The sequence below is a fragment of the Sesamum indicum genome, linkage group LG1 (assembly GCF_000512975.1).
Source record: "Sesamum indicum cultivar Zhongzhi No. 13 linkage group LG1, S_indicum_v1.0, whole genome shotgun sequence".
NCBI classification, from domain to species: Eukaryota; Viridiplantae; Streptophyta; class Magnoliopsida; order Lamiales; family Pedaliaceae; genus Sesamum; species Sesamum indicum.
Genome location: NC_026145.1, coordinates 12,374,319 through 12,388,509, shown reverse-complemented (window position 1 = coordinate 12,388,509; position 14,191 = coordinate 12,374,319). Strand labels below are relative to the sequence as shown.

Sequence of the window (14,191 nt, the reverse complement as noted above, 5' to 3'; positions counted from 1 at the left end):
CAAAGCAACTGAACAATCTGCTTATATTTGAGTTGGGCTTAATTTAATAATTTTTTATTGACAAAAGGCTTGAATTTGAGTTCCAAATTTTTCTCTTGTTCCAAAAAAGAAAATGTATAAGTTTTTCTCTGTTTTAATATAATTTGAAACGTATGGTTAAATACAAAATTATTGGTGTACTGAAAATTGAGTGAATGTGGTGTGTTTCATTTCTCAAAGTGTACAATGAACATAATTATTGCAATCCTATCCCATGATTCTACCATAAAAATACATACGTTTTTCTTCCTAAGAGATATATACTAAGTATAGGTACAATATATATTTCTAATATACAATACATTTTGTCTGATATGTACTTAATTATTTTTTAATATTTGAATATATTGAATTACATAAGTGAACGTTTCTAATAAATAAATAAATAAAAAAAACAAGTAATTCAAGAGTCAAATATGAATGAGGTGTATGTGACTGTTACAGCCTCTTTGCTTTAAATTCGGGTCAGAGTTTCAACTTTCAAAACCATTTGAAAGTTTTCAGCTTCTCCGATTTTAGTTGAGCAAGCCAGATTATTGTGATATGGATAAGATAAGATTTTCTTTTTTCTTTTTTTTTTTTTGGGAAGATGAAGTATATTATTCTCCATATGACAACGTGAAATAATAATTAAATGCAATTAATATTTTTTTTTTCTCTCAAAACATGTAATCCAAGAAACCAATAATTGAAAAATAATTAAATTTGTGGTACTTTTGGTGGGACTTCAATTTGTGTAGTCTCTTCAATGTGGAATCCTAAAAAGTTTCAAATTTTAGCATTTACATTTCTTTTTGATGTATATTGGTAAAAAAGTATTTGTATGCGAGGATAAAATAGTAATTTAATATACATGAAGCACATGGTAAGCACATACAACCCACCATAATATATTTTTTATATTTATAGTAGTGTTGAAAGTTATATGGTGTAGCGGATTGTATGTGCTTACCATGTGCCTCATATATTGTAAATTACTTTTTTACCCTCGTAGGTAAATATTTTTATACCAATATACATCACTTATATTCATAGAGTTGTGATCGGTTTGTTTTTAAAAAAAAATTATAATAAAAATTTATTTTTAATATTTTTTAAAAAAATATCCCAGATCTGAATTTGGTCCCGAATCCACGAAACTCTTGGCAAGTTTTTGATTTTAACATATTGACCCCAAAGTAGCGGTCGTTGTCCATAACGTGGATCAATTTTATTCTTTTTTTAGAAAAATATGAAGATTAAAAAATTTCTACTTTTCAAGTTCTAAATCAAAATCCCTCGGGACATTGAATATTTAACTCATTCCAATTATAAAATTATCATTCCAAAAACAAAAGAAAGAAAGAAAAAGAGTCACAAGAAGAAGAAATATGCATAGGAAAGAAAATGGCCCCTTTGCTATCAATCAACATATTCTCTTTAAATAACTACTAAATTCCTTTTTGTGCAAAAACAGAATTTAAGTCATAGTGACTCAGTCCAAGAAAAGGTTTTTGAAAAGAAGTCAAAATCTTTTGTATGAAGTGTGATTTTCTTTGCCATGAAGAGGCATGTGGGGGGTGGAAATGGAAATTTGGCAATGACAAGGACTTTGTGAGAAATATTGCATGTCTTTTCAAGTTAGATGACAAGAAAAGGACATTCATTGGATCTCCCTCAAGTTCTTCTTAGATTGTGATTGAGAGTCATAAAAAAGTTACTTCATTTTTAATTGATATTAGTAAATCATTAAGTGCTCCTTCCATTCTATGATTGAGCTGATCAAATTTATGTTTTGATTGCAATTGTAAGTTAATTTTGATGTCGTTTGGCCCATTTTTTAAATTCAATCAAAATCATGTTTGCATAACAACTACAATTTGTAATTTTTTTTTCTAAATTTTCCTTTATTAACTCCATTTGTAGCTTTAAAAATGAGTTAATTCTGGAATTTAACTATAATTTTTTATTTATATAATCAATCATGAAATTATAAATTCAAACTCTGTAATCACTTTTTTCAAAATAAATTATCTCATAATCCCGGACCAAATTGAGCCAAAGTCAAATTAAATTTGTTGTAGTTATTTTAATTAAGAAATCCTTACTATTAATGATGCATGCTGAGTCCAGTAGCACCACACATATTGAAGGATCTTATCAAAATTTGAAAATATTAGAGGATTAACCTACAAACAGAAGTTAACACTTCAATACTCAAGTCAAAAGGTGTTTGAGATGAAATAAAATAAGGAACTCAAATCAAAACGTAAAATCTAGCAAGCTAGATATGTGAAAATGTGAGGTGTAGAGTGTTGAAAATATGAAAGAGAGTGTTGAAACTCATGTGAAAAGAGTGGAAGGTGAACAGAATTCATGTATGCTTGTTGAATGAACTTGTTACCTTGTTGACCTACTTGAACCGTTATTATAGAAAAACTCGGGATGGTAATGGGAAGTTAAAATATTCAAGTAATCTTTGGGGTGTCTACTTTATAGAATCGTATTTATCCTTATGTTTGCTACGTCACTTGAGCCCCACAACATTGGGAAGATATTATGCCAGATCAATAAGATAGTAGCCTAAAATCAAAGAAGTAGCTACTTGTCATCTTTATCCAGTCGGATACAACCATCCATGCTGGCATGCCTTGAGGGTGAGTGGTCATTTGATGTTTACGACAAGGGTGATGTTTTGAATGAAATAACTGGACTCTGGACTTGCTAGAGTTGGGTCTGGATTGAGTGCTACCTCATTAGTAGGTGAACAGAAGTTGGGTTAGTGGTGTTTTAGCCTACTGGTGATGAGTGTGCCAATAGGGCTTTGGCCTGCAAGTGTTGAGTAACTTGAGTCTAACTTCTTAACATATTTTGAGTTGAATTTCATCCTTGGGTTTTGAGGAATAGATATTTAGGTTTCAATTGAAATATTGTCCAAATTGATCATAGTAGTAGTATCGATATATACTAGATAGTTACTGAAATAAAAACGTCATAGACCTACATACGCAACTCATGATACATTCATATAAAATGATGAGCTTTACTTGGCCACCGACCATAATACAATGTAAAGTGACTTGTTACTGAACCAAATATTATGAGTTAACTGTTACTGAAAATAATGTATAATATATACATATAAATTGACCAACAATACGTGCATCATAAATTTCAAACTCGTAACACTTTAAGTGGAACTTTAGGAGTATGTAGTTGAAGACTTTGGGATTTTTATTTAATTAAATATTTGAAGGAGGGTAGAATCATAATTCATAAGTGTAGTCTCACATAATTGCAGCAGACAAATTGAGGAATACTGAAAGTGAGTTTTTTGACTCTTCTCTTCGGCTGATTCATAATTATCAATAAACTGATTTAAAGAAGAAAAAAGAATCATAATTTGCAGGCAAATAATAAATTAATATTTTCTTTTTATTTGTACGTGTAATTAGGTAAATACTATGGACTTGAAATATAACTTACGATAATAAAAATATAGACCGTAATTCAATTTTAAGAAAAATAAAGTGAAAGAAATAGAAAAATAATAAATTATTTAACTTATTGTATTTTTGAAAAGATAATAATAAATTTTAATCGGAAAAAATGCAAGTGGGTTCATCCCCGATGATGATACTCCCATGTTTAAGTTAGTTTGAGATTGAGGAAAAATTGTGCAATCTTAATTTGCGAGTAGAATGATAGAAGTGAAGTTACCTTCTTCTGCCATGGTTTGGGGTATTTATAGGGCTTTACATGGGCCCCAACACTGGACGGGTGTCACTACCTAAACATGTTAGATGGGTCCGGATAACCGGATCCAACCCGTGTACCAACCCGGATAGGTAGCAGCAGATTATGAGACTTATCATGTGTTAATTAAAATAAAACAATTTACCTTTTGGGATAAACTGTTGTTTTTTTTATAAGGGGATAGTATGCTCATTAAATTGTATCAAATCCAATATTAATATGATTTATGAATTAATTCACGGACCGGCCATAGCATAAACAGTCGCGTTCTACCTAAACTCAGTGAAATAGCTGGGTAGAAATCGTGTTTGATGACGCAAGTTCCATATGGGTTATGCGTGATTATTGAAATTTGCATAGATAACAACAAGTCTGAATGGTTGCTTTCCATTTCCAACATGTTATTGTGAAAGTCTAAGCTGGTTTTGATGGTGATGTCATGTGCAGTGGGACTTTGATAGCAATTATAACAGAATTGCTGACTTTAAGTCATAAAGCGTGCTGTGCTCATTCAAGACTCTTATTGTGTCTTACTGTAGTCGAAAATTAGTTCAAATTGGATATCTCTCACCGGCCAAAAGCAAAATAATGTACCTTTCAGATCATCAGTTGTCGTGTTTCTTTGGTAAATCTCTTATTTATTATAACAAGACTACATATTCTCCTTGTCGAGAGAGAGAGAGAGAGAGAGAGATGGGAAACTTTAACTCACATTAAGTTTGGTCGAATCTGAATTAATTATATGACAGTCGAGTACACTTACTCTGCAATTAGTTGCAGTAATCATAACAGAAACTTACAAAAAATCTTCAGAGGCATATGTTGATGATCTCGTAGTTTCACTTAACAAAAAATATATCAATCCTCCGAAACCGATTTGTCTCATGATCTTCATCACTTTTTACTCACATTCATTCTACTAGAGTGTGATGTGATGATTATTAGGTCTAAAAAAAGCTCACATCTGCTGAAGAGATGGATATGAACCATACAAACAACTCCACTTGTAAAATTCAGAGACAGCATTCTAATACTCTGAAATGCAGATGGCCACAACATGATAGACATTAGGAACAGCAGTGGAGTTCAATGGATGAATCAGAGCAGGGACCTGGACTGAATGGCAGGCTGCGGGGGGGATCCGGCAACATTGATCCAGTTCATGAATACCTTAGGTGAGCCTTGCTGGCAAGGGAATGCATCTGGTTTCGGAGTAACTTGCGGTGCCCCTTCTTGCTGTTCTAGGATTTTAATTTAAAAAATTCAACCCAGGTTTTTTGGAAATGTTATAGTTACCCAACTTCCAAAATGTTCTTTGATAAAACTACTTCTTGATATGAATCTCCTGATAAGTCAGTATCCCAGTACACGAGGTGCTTTCGACAATTCAAGAAAATCATTCCCTGGATCAATAATAAGAGAAAATTTTGTGAGAGTTAATTTGTGACCTCTCTTCTTTCTTAATCCCAATTGTGGATGAGTTTCAGACTTCAATTTTAGATATTTTGGTTGGCGATCGACTGAAGTTAATAGGGTTGCTATATAGCTGCAAATCTGCAATACTGCAATACTGTGCAATCACGTTATGCTTATTCTCAATAGAATGTATAGGGTCCGCTCCATTGACAAGGAGTTCGAATTCTAACACATCGGTTATGCTTACAGGTAATCTGTATTTATCTCTACAAGTATAGAGTACAACATATGTTGGTACCTATGATTCTTAAGCATATCATAATGGAGTGACGATCGAAATTGAAACCATCCTATATTTTTGCACAGAGAAAAAGCTGGGTGGGAGGCAAAGAGTTGGGATGCTAAGAGTACCAAATGGGAATAGAGGAGAAAATAAGCAAGGCTTGTCTGATGCCTGGAACACATGAAAAAGAGCAATGTGGGACTTTTTGAAATATTGCAACATGCACATGCTCAAAACCCCTAAGCAAGGGAAAAATATTCTTATTAGATATTTTAATGAACAAAGAATACTAACTTTCTATTCCTATAATTCAAAAAAAGAAAAAGAAAATAAAGAAAAAGAACAATGGACATCTACAAAAATGAATATGCAGCTCAGACATCAGAATTCTGTTTTAACTGCTGCAGCAGAAATTTCTGTTGAAATTCCCAATGGAACTTCTGAGGACTCATGCTGAAGCCAGTCTTTGGAACATACGAGAGCCTGCAGTATGCTAGGTCTCAATGAACTTCGATAACTGTCAATCTTTTTCTCTCTCATATCAAATACGGATTCTGCTGAGATGGTAGAAAGTGGAATAGACAAAACATCGGAAGCCAGTTTGGATAATGTTGGATACTTTGATCTATTCATTTTCCACCAACCCAAAACATCAAAATCTTGCACACGGGGCAAAAGAGGCTCTTCTAGATATTGATCTAATTCTGACTTCATATGTTGCGCACTCATAATGTCGGAGATATAAATGTCAAAATCTGAAAAACCATCAGTATTTGAAAGAAGACCTTCTTCTTGAGGCTCTGTCTTTACCAAAGTATCATTTTCTCCTTCTATGAAAGTGGGTGCAGGAAGGGACTGAACCAAGTACTCGAGATAGAGTTCATGCAAACCCTCATCAACAATGTTAATCCAAGTCTCAACATCCTCACCGTATATCCTGGAAAAGCTGAACTCCACAAGTCTCATTTTGAACCTAGGGTCCATTACAACGGCAACTGCCAACACAAGGTTGCAGTCATCCCAATACTTAGTAAATTTTTCCATCAACGGTTTGGTCAGGCAGCTAACAAAGAAATCCTGGCTATTAGCACCATGCATTAGTTCAAGATGAATCTTCCAGGCTTCATGGAAGAATAAATTAGTTGTCGGGTACACAGGTGAAGTCAGTATATTGGCTGCCTCATAAAATATTTTCAGGTATGCACACAGAGTTTCCACCTGTTCCCATTCTTCCATCTGCGGACTCAACTTATAATCCGGGTCAGAAGTATCCAAACAAGAAAATACTTCCTTCAGTTCAGAAGCAGCCATCAACATTTGATAAGTGCTACTCCAATTTGTCAGATTATCAATCATTAAGTGCTTTGTGCTCGGCACTTGGAGCTGTTGTTTCAATTTGGTAAATCTCTCTTCATGAGCATCCGAAGTTTTAACATACTTCACACTTTGGCGTACTTTCTCAATCGTTTCCCTCATAGATCCTATAGCATCCTGTGCAAGGCTTCTCAAAATACGAGCATAACAGCTGTTAATTAACAGCTGACCATTGAGAATAAGGGAATTTTTTATTGATAGTAAATTCCTCAGATTATCTCTGTTTTTTTCTTTGGCATAAGAACGATCTGAAGTAACAGTGAATAACTTGTCCTCAGCACCCCAATCAGTCAGACAATCAGCAATGGCATGACTAAAGGCTGTATCCGAATCAGGAAACTGTACCGTGATAAAATTCAAGATTCGCCTCTGCAATTTCCAATCATTATCGATAAAGTGACCTGTTAGAAGTACATAAGCTATGCTTTGATTTGAAGTCCACAAGTCCACCGTAAGGTTAAGACGTCCTGACATTCCACTAAGAAGGTCCAGAAGCTTGTGCTTCTCCCTAAAGTAAATGCCCATAACTTGCTCTTGCACGGGAGTGACGCTAGTAATATTGAACTGAGGCTGCAGAGTCCGTGCAAAATCAATAAATCCGGAGTGTTCAACCATGTGAAGTGGATACTCATGCTGAATGATCATTTTTGCAAGTTCATGGCTGTAATTATCCTCACTTATATAGATGCTTCCCACTCCATTGGCAGCTCGGTGACGCTTTCTTGGGAAGTTACCATTTGCAGAAATATTAGTTCGGGGAGCTGGTATGTATGGACTCGGTTGATCTTTCCCCTGATTGTGCCGGCTGACAGGGCAGATTCCCAAAGCAATATGTCGTTTTAGGTGGCTGGTGCCTGCTAGTTTCGAGCCGGAGATATAAGCAAAGGATTTTTTGCACTGGTTACAACAGGCCCTAATACAATCAGCGTCAACAGTTTCAATTGTGAAGTGCTCCCAGACCATGGACTTCTTCCGCCGGCGTTTATTGGGTTGTGCATCTGAATTGGGGAAATCATTTTGATCAATAGATATATCCATTGTGTACATCCTGCGATAAAAGAAAAAACAGTGTAGACCATAAATTTCTTTAAATTGATTAGATTTCCGTAATTTTATGATGTCCAGGGGGAAATTGTGCTATGTGTATAAAACCATGCTCTTCAATGTTGGAATCACAAAACACAGCTAAAAAGGAGCTATGGAGAAATTTCCCTCCTATCTCCCATTAGGGTGCCATGTGCATAAAACCATGCTCTTCAATTTTGGTATCACAAAACACAACCAAAAAGGAGCTTCAGAGAAATTTCCTATCCCATCTCCCTTTTGCTTTTTGTCCGAAACGACATACATTAAGGGAAGAAACCAAAAACATATGAAGGTGACTCAAATCATATGCTAAATCTCAATTGCAAAGATAATTCAGAAAATTGCATGGCATCAGTCAGAAATACGAATTTAGGGTACTCATGCACACAAAGTACAAATAATTATATAACTTAAATCACATAGCAGAGTGAAATAACCACCCCATCAGGTAAATAGACTCAAAGAAGTAAACTGTTTCCTCTTCTACTTAGGACTCTCTGCATAATGAACCTTCACCATTGAAGCAATACTTTGGCATTCACTATCACTAGAACCTTCAATAAGAAAACCCTACTGACTCCAATGGTCATTCCCAGTTTGTGCTAAACAAACAAAACGCTGTGGAACTGGGACAGGAAATTTGTTCTTAAAGAATTCATTTAGGTTTTCTAACTCCCAATATCTGAAGTATATTTTTCCAATAAAAAGCCTAGAACGCTTACCAAGCTTGACGAACCACCTGAGGATTCTCAACAAAGTGGTGGACGAACATATAATCTAGCCAAAACCTTTCCGATTTTCAAGTTGTTCCATTTGTTTATAGGGCCGTTCGCTAGATTGTACACATTTCTGAAACACCCTTTTGATTTCTATCTGATGAAGGAAGAACTTGCATCAAGAAATTCATTCAAACATGGGTTTGATTGACAGTCCATGTCCCATACAACATAGTCATGATCAGAAAGATGAAAAGTCAGCCTTTTCTGAACAAAGGGTTTCAGAAAGAGGCAGAAAGTATAGAAACTCCCAGTAAGTAGCGCCTTTTAAAGCTCTTCAATGTAAAATCTACTCCATACATATATGAAATGGTTCCAAAATCCACATAGAGGAGAACTAAATTTGTGCAATTGCATTAATCGCAGAAAGCATCTCTCACTTCAATAGACGAGCACAGTCACCTCGTCCACCAAATACATATACAAGCAAATAACCCACGCAACATGGCACACTGCAAACGCACATATACATTCAATAAAAACCCCATATGCAGTCCTACAGGTACATCAACACCACCCAAACACAAGAACAAAGAACAGACAAGAAAATTAATTCTTTCTCAAGGCCCTATAATTATCAAAAGAAAATACCACCTTCACACAAAATTAAACCCCCAACAACAGTTTTTCCAATAACAAAAAAACCCAGAAAAACCTAACTTCACCTCCATAACGCCACAAAGCAAAATTAACGAATTAAAAAAAAAAGGATCACAAAGAGCGGCCACAAACCAGTAAAACCACCACTCTCGAACGAAAATTGAAACAGCGCGAGCGAAATTCATGCACAAGAAACAAGTTGAGAAAAACTTACTTCAGCGGCGCAACGAAACAGTCTGCTACCGAGAACCCGGGTTTAGGGTTTTACGAATTCCGTTAGTTTTTCAAGAGAAATTAATGGAGGGAGAAGGAGAGGGGGAGAGGGAGAGAAAGATGGGCTTTGAGCTCAAAAACCCTAATAAATGGACTTTCTCAGTGGCGGCCTATTTGGACATGGACTCCCTCTATTTATATCTCTGGTCCACTAAATAAGGCAGGAGTTTTGGATTCTCTCTCCTTAGCCGTCCGATTAGACCACAGATCTTCCTTTAGGTAATCTAAACTACAGCTATTTACATTCACCTTCTCAATTTAAATTCTTGACGACCTGTAAATATTTATATTTCACCTTATTGAATTAAAACAAATTTATTACAAATTAAATAATTTTTTTAATTAAACTATTTTTATGTATATTCACACGATAATACATATGAAAAGGTAATTTTCACCCTTATAAGGATAATTTGATCAAAAAAGCATTTGACCCATAATAAGCATGTAATAAGTTAATCGAAATTTTCATTCAACTTTATTATTGATGTAAGCAAATTTTATAAATTTTACTAATAAATAAATCTATTTGTTGGACGAAAATAAATATTAAATGTATAAAATATAACTTCTATTAATATCAAATCTCATAAGAGGATTTTGTAATTATCCCTAAAAATTATAATACCCATATCTCGTACAAGTAGCATAACTTTTAAAAGATCCGCAGGTAGTTAATTTTCTCTGATAAAAGTATATGAGAGATCAAAATAAAATCACAATTTTCACAATAATAAATAATTCAAAAGTTTTGAAGAGATTGTAATTTTGCAGGTAAAGTGAGAGCGATAACTTATAGACAGAGGCCATAATTTAGTTAGGGATGAAGATTATTTAAAATAAAAAGAGATCATAATAGAGTTATTTTAGAATGATTCTTTTTTTTAATAAAAATAATATTTAACTTTGTTTAGTTTTTAAATTTCGTTAATACTTATTACCAAAGAGATAAAAACGAGTGATTTGAAAAGTTACTTTGCAAGATTTTCTAAGTATAGTGAGAAGACACAAGACAAGATGAAGATCAAAGAAGGTATTTTGCAAGATTTTCTAAGTACTGCCACTCTATTCTTTCATGGATACAAAAGAATACAATTCAGACAACTCTACGGTGACTCACAGCACTGGTGAGGGGGAAAAAATCAAAGAATTCCCACAATATTCTTGTCCATTTTTCTCAGCTAGAGTCTAAGATCATTGAGAAGAAGGGTGAAACGACCCGACATCAAGAAAAGATGACACTCTGATATCAGTAAGAGCAAGTATATGTTGAGCAAGGTTGGTATTCCTCGAGGATGACTGTTACGCAAATGAAGAATTATAAGTTGTCTTTGAACCATTTCAAAGCTCCATTTGCCATAGACCTGCAAGCATATGATTTTTGTTAATGCATAGTTGTACAAGCAAGAATAATGACTATGAAAGGTATAAGATTGATCCAATGCAATACTGTCAAAATAATATAAAGCGGTAATCCAGAATCATTCATCAAAACAAATATGGATAATTGCATTTATTCGAAATCCGTAGAGTCACAAGAGAGATGAACAAGGCTTTCTCCATATGGTTCCATTAAGCATCTTAAAGAAAATACACACTGGAAAACATGCATGTAGATCTTAAAACCTAGGTACCAAAGATACCAAATCAAGAATTGAATATTATCCAAAGTACATTTCAAGTCATGCTAATAATTTGGATGAGCATGCAAAGCGAATACCACAAAGGGAGAGTGAATTTTAAAATGTTGAAATGCATGTTTTATATTGATCAAATGATATGCTTAATCAATCAATGTAAAAACAAAGTCATGATAATTAGAAGCATCGTTCAGCAGCTCTGGTCAAGTTTATAGGGAACTGTGGGGAGGAAAATATACCCAGCAAAATCTTTCAACTTCTTCCATAAGTCATCTTGATCTTCTGATTCATCTTTCTTTTCAGTGATGGAACTTTGTTCACTTTCTGTACTTTCATCTGCAATGCAAAGTTCAGATTAGACTTCAATATAAGATTCAAAATTGGCTGATTTGGATGTGCATAATAACCCTTTTCTCATAGAATAGTAATAGAGCAAATTTTTAATATTGGAAATGTTATATATGATAGTTCTCTGGAATTAACATAACCTGCAGCTTGACATAAAACTAGGACTACTTTCAAGTTTCAGATAGCATCAACGAAAAGAATACTCTATCATGCAACAATATCAAGATTTGAAGATTCATAATTTGTTCAATTTTATAAGTTGCATTGCAAATCTTGAAAAGAAATGCCCACCAGGTTGTTCAACTTTCGGGCGAGTTTTTGACCGATTGGCAGGGGCACTCCCAAGAGAAGCAAGCTCCTCGAGCAGCTCACGTTCCTTTGAACTGAAAATAGAAGATAAATTACCTTAAATCTAAAGAATTCATCAGCAACATATGTACCATAAAATTGGAGCCAAAACAGGCAAGTGAATTCATTAAATAGAATATTCAATCACTGAATCAGTTGTTGGAATGTTCCATGGGCATATTAATAATACTAGTCATGTCTAATACTAGGAATTCAATATTTTATTAAGGAATCAAGTAATCCAATTCTCGCGTTACCATCAGGATCATTTATAACTCTGGAGACAAACTCAAGATTCCAAAGTTTCTTCATTTGCTAAACTAAGAGGGCTTCCTTGAAGGCAACTAAATAAAATGCTTGAAAACTTAGAAGATATTGTGAAGTGTTCAGCCAAATTTTCAAAATAACAGCTTGTAAGATCCAACAGTAAGATTTCTTCAAGAAAGGTAAGAGTTCTTAGCTCACTTTAAAATCTTAACAAGCTCCCTAGTTTTGCCATATTGATTTTACCAATATCCTACAAGTTTCACCATCTTATTATATCCAAAATGCATCAAGAGTTTGCTCTTAATAAGATCTAACATCTTATAAGATGAATTAACTTATAAAATGTTTTAAATAACTTTAGCCAAATACCCTCTAAGTCTTCCTTGTTAGTGACACAAGATCAAATGAACATTAAGGGTGGACGTGAATCTGCGGAAGGTGAGCATGAATATCTGATTGCTATACTGAAAATCTCATGTTTTCATGCGAATGAGATGGGGAGTCTTGGTTTAGCAATCTGTTTCAGGCAACAAGATAATTCTTAAGTACCCCTTGACTATGCTATCATATACCATTGTTTGGTCTTTGACAGCACCAACACCACAGAATAACACCAATCAACAGAAAGAAACAATGGTATTGACTACTGACCTCACCAATTTTATATAGACTAACATAGGGAACAGGTGATCAAACACATCAATATGAAACAAAGAAAACGTGTAACACTAGGATACAAGACATTGTGCAAGTACTTCAACCCTTATTCGCACAGCTACAAACATGTGTGTCCAACAAAGAGATGAACAAATGTATGTAATCATTCGGCAATGGCAGAAAAAAGTACAACCAATATAACAAAACATAAACTAGTCTTCGATATTCTACAATAATAACAGAAAAGTTAAAGCAAATGCAGATAGAATTAGATGAGAGGAGAAAGGTTATTCATATACCTGACACGCTTTGGAATGCTAACTTTAACAGTGAATAGATGGTCACCACGTATTGATGGCCTGTTCAGTTTAGGCACACCTTTTCTTGCCAAGACAAGCACATCTCCAGGTTGAGTACCCGGAGGAATCTGCAGGTCGGTCATTCCTTCAACTGTCTTAACCTATACCACATATAAGCATTATCAACAGGATGTAACTCTGGCAATATCAGTAAGAATAGCACGAAACTCCACAGCATAGCTTAAGTCTAACTTGCATAGGTAAAGTTTACAATCCAGAGGCAACTAAAATCACTTAAGAGTATGTCGACATTACACATGATTCGCATGTGAACAAACATAGGTGTCAAAAGATGTATGGTCTAGGGCAAGAATATACTATTATCAATTAAAATAATTCTTCTAGAATTGTAACTGAATATAGTAGGTTTTTAGTTTCCTGACTCATAAAAGATTGTTATGAACCCAAATATAATTTCACAACTAAAATGAGATGGTGACAGTGAGATGGCGGCCAAAATGGTTACCAAGATTAGGAAAAAGCACTGCCTAAGAATTCTAAAAATCACAGAGACATTATACTCATTGCTAGAGTCAGCGACCTCACTTACAGGAAGGGTACAGTATTCTGTCCAGACTGCGACATCAAAGGATAAATGCGAAGAAGCCAAAAACAAGAAGACTAAAAAGAATCAAATCTGAAACAAGAGCCAAGAGCAAATGTACCTTCACAACAGTCCCCAATATGGCATCCAGGTAGCTGATTGAAATTATAGAAGAGAGATTTATGCCATCTCTTTGAATCTCAGGTATCTCTTCAATATCAAGATAGACATAAAGATCTCCAGGTGGGCCCCTGTATAACAGGGAGAAGCCCCAAGAAGTGTAAAAAACATGCATTTCACTGTGTATCTTTGACATATGCAAGATAGAAACACCCAGAAGGAAAATAGATTAGACAAGAAAATATGATTATGAACCATAAAAAATTCATGCCCGTACAGTTTGCAGAACCAACACCCAGGCATAAGCCTTCCCCCCCCCCCCCCCC

At 34.6% G+C, this 14,191-nt stretch overlaps 2 protein-coding genes across 5 annotated transcripts in view; both read right to left on the bottom strand.

The window, feature by feature from the left end:
• Window positions 5,660–9,690, bottom strand: LOC105164843 (zinc finger BED domain-containing protein DAYSLEEPER-like). Of its 4 annotated transcripts, none has more exons than XM_011083643.2 (2): window positions 9,524–9,690; window positions 5,660–7,895 (listed from the first exon to the last, which is right to left on the bottom strand). In XM_011083643.2, the coding sequence occupies exon 2, from the start codon at window positions 7,892–7,894 to the stop codon at window positions 5,855–5,857; it is 2,040 nt and encodes a 679-aa protein (XP_011081945.1). In that variant the 5' UTR covers window position 7,895; window positions 9,524–9,690; the 3' UTR covers window positions 5,660–5,854. The 4 variants fall into 4 exon arrangements, with proteins under 4 accessions (XP_011081945.1, XP_011081954.1, XP_020552294.1 ...); XM_011083652.2 differs by having other exon boundaries at window positions 5,660–7,845; XM_020696635.1 differs by lacking the exon at window positions 9,524–9,690 and adding an exon at window positions 8,656–9,501.
• The window catches only part of LOC105164834 (chaperone protein DnaJ), a 9,527-nt gene continuing 5,936 nt past the window's right edge, over window positions 10,601–14,191 (bottom strand). The window contains exons 7-11 of the mRNA XM_011083631.2: window positions 13,867–13,996; window positions 13,142–13,302; window positions 11,862–11,953; window positions 11,462–11,558; window positions 10,601–10,946 (exon numbers count right to left, since the gene is read on the bottom strand). Of these exons, the coding sequence (XP_011081933.1) occupies window positions 10,901–10,946; window positions 11,462–11,558; window positions 11,862–11,953; window positions 13,142–13,302; window positions 13,867–13,996 (526 nt within the window). The 3' untranslated portion in view covers window positions 10,601–10,900. The remainder of the gene's footprint in view (window positions 10,947–11,461; window positions 11,559–11,861; window positions 11,954–13,141; window positions 13,303–13,866; window positions 13,997–14,191) is intronic.

Coding starts and splice junctions, on each gene's coding strand:
- LOC105164843 (XM_020696635.1), bottom strand. CDS start 8,705: ATGTTCGTCCACCACTTTGTTGAGAATCCTCAGGTGGTTCGTCAAGCT. Junction 7,896..8,655: donor CAGGTGGTTCGTCAAGCTTG/GTAAGCGTTCTA, acceptor CTTTTATCGCAG/GATGTACACAATGGATATAT.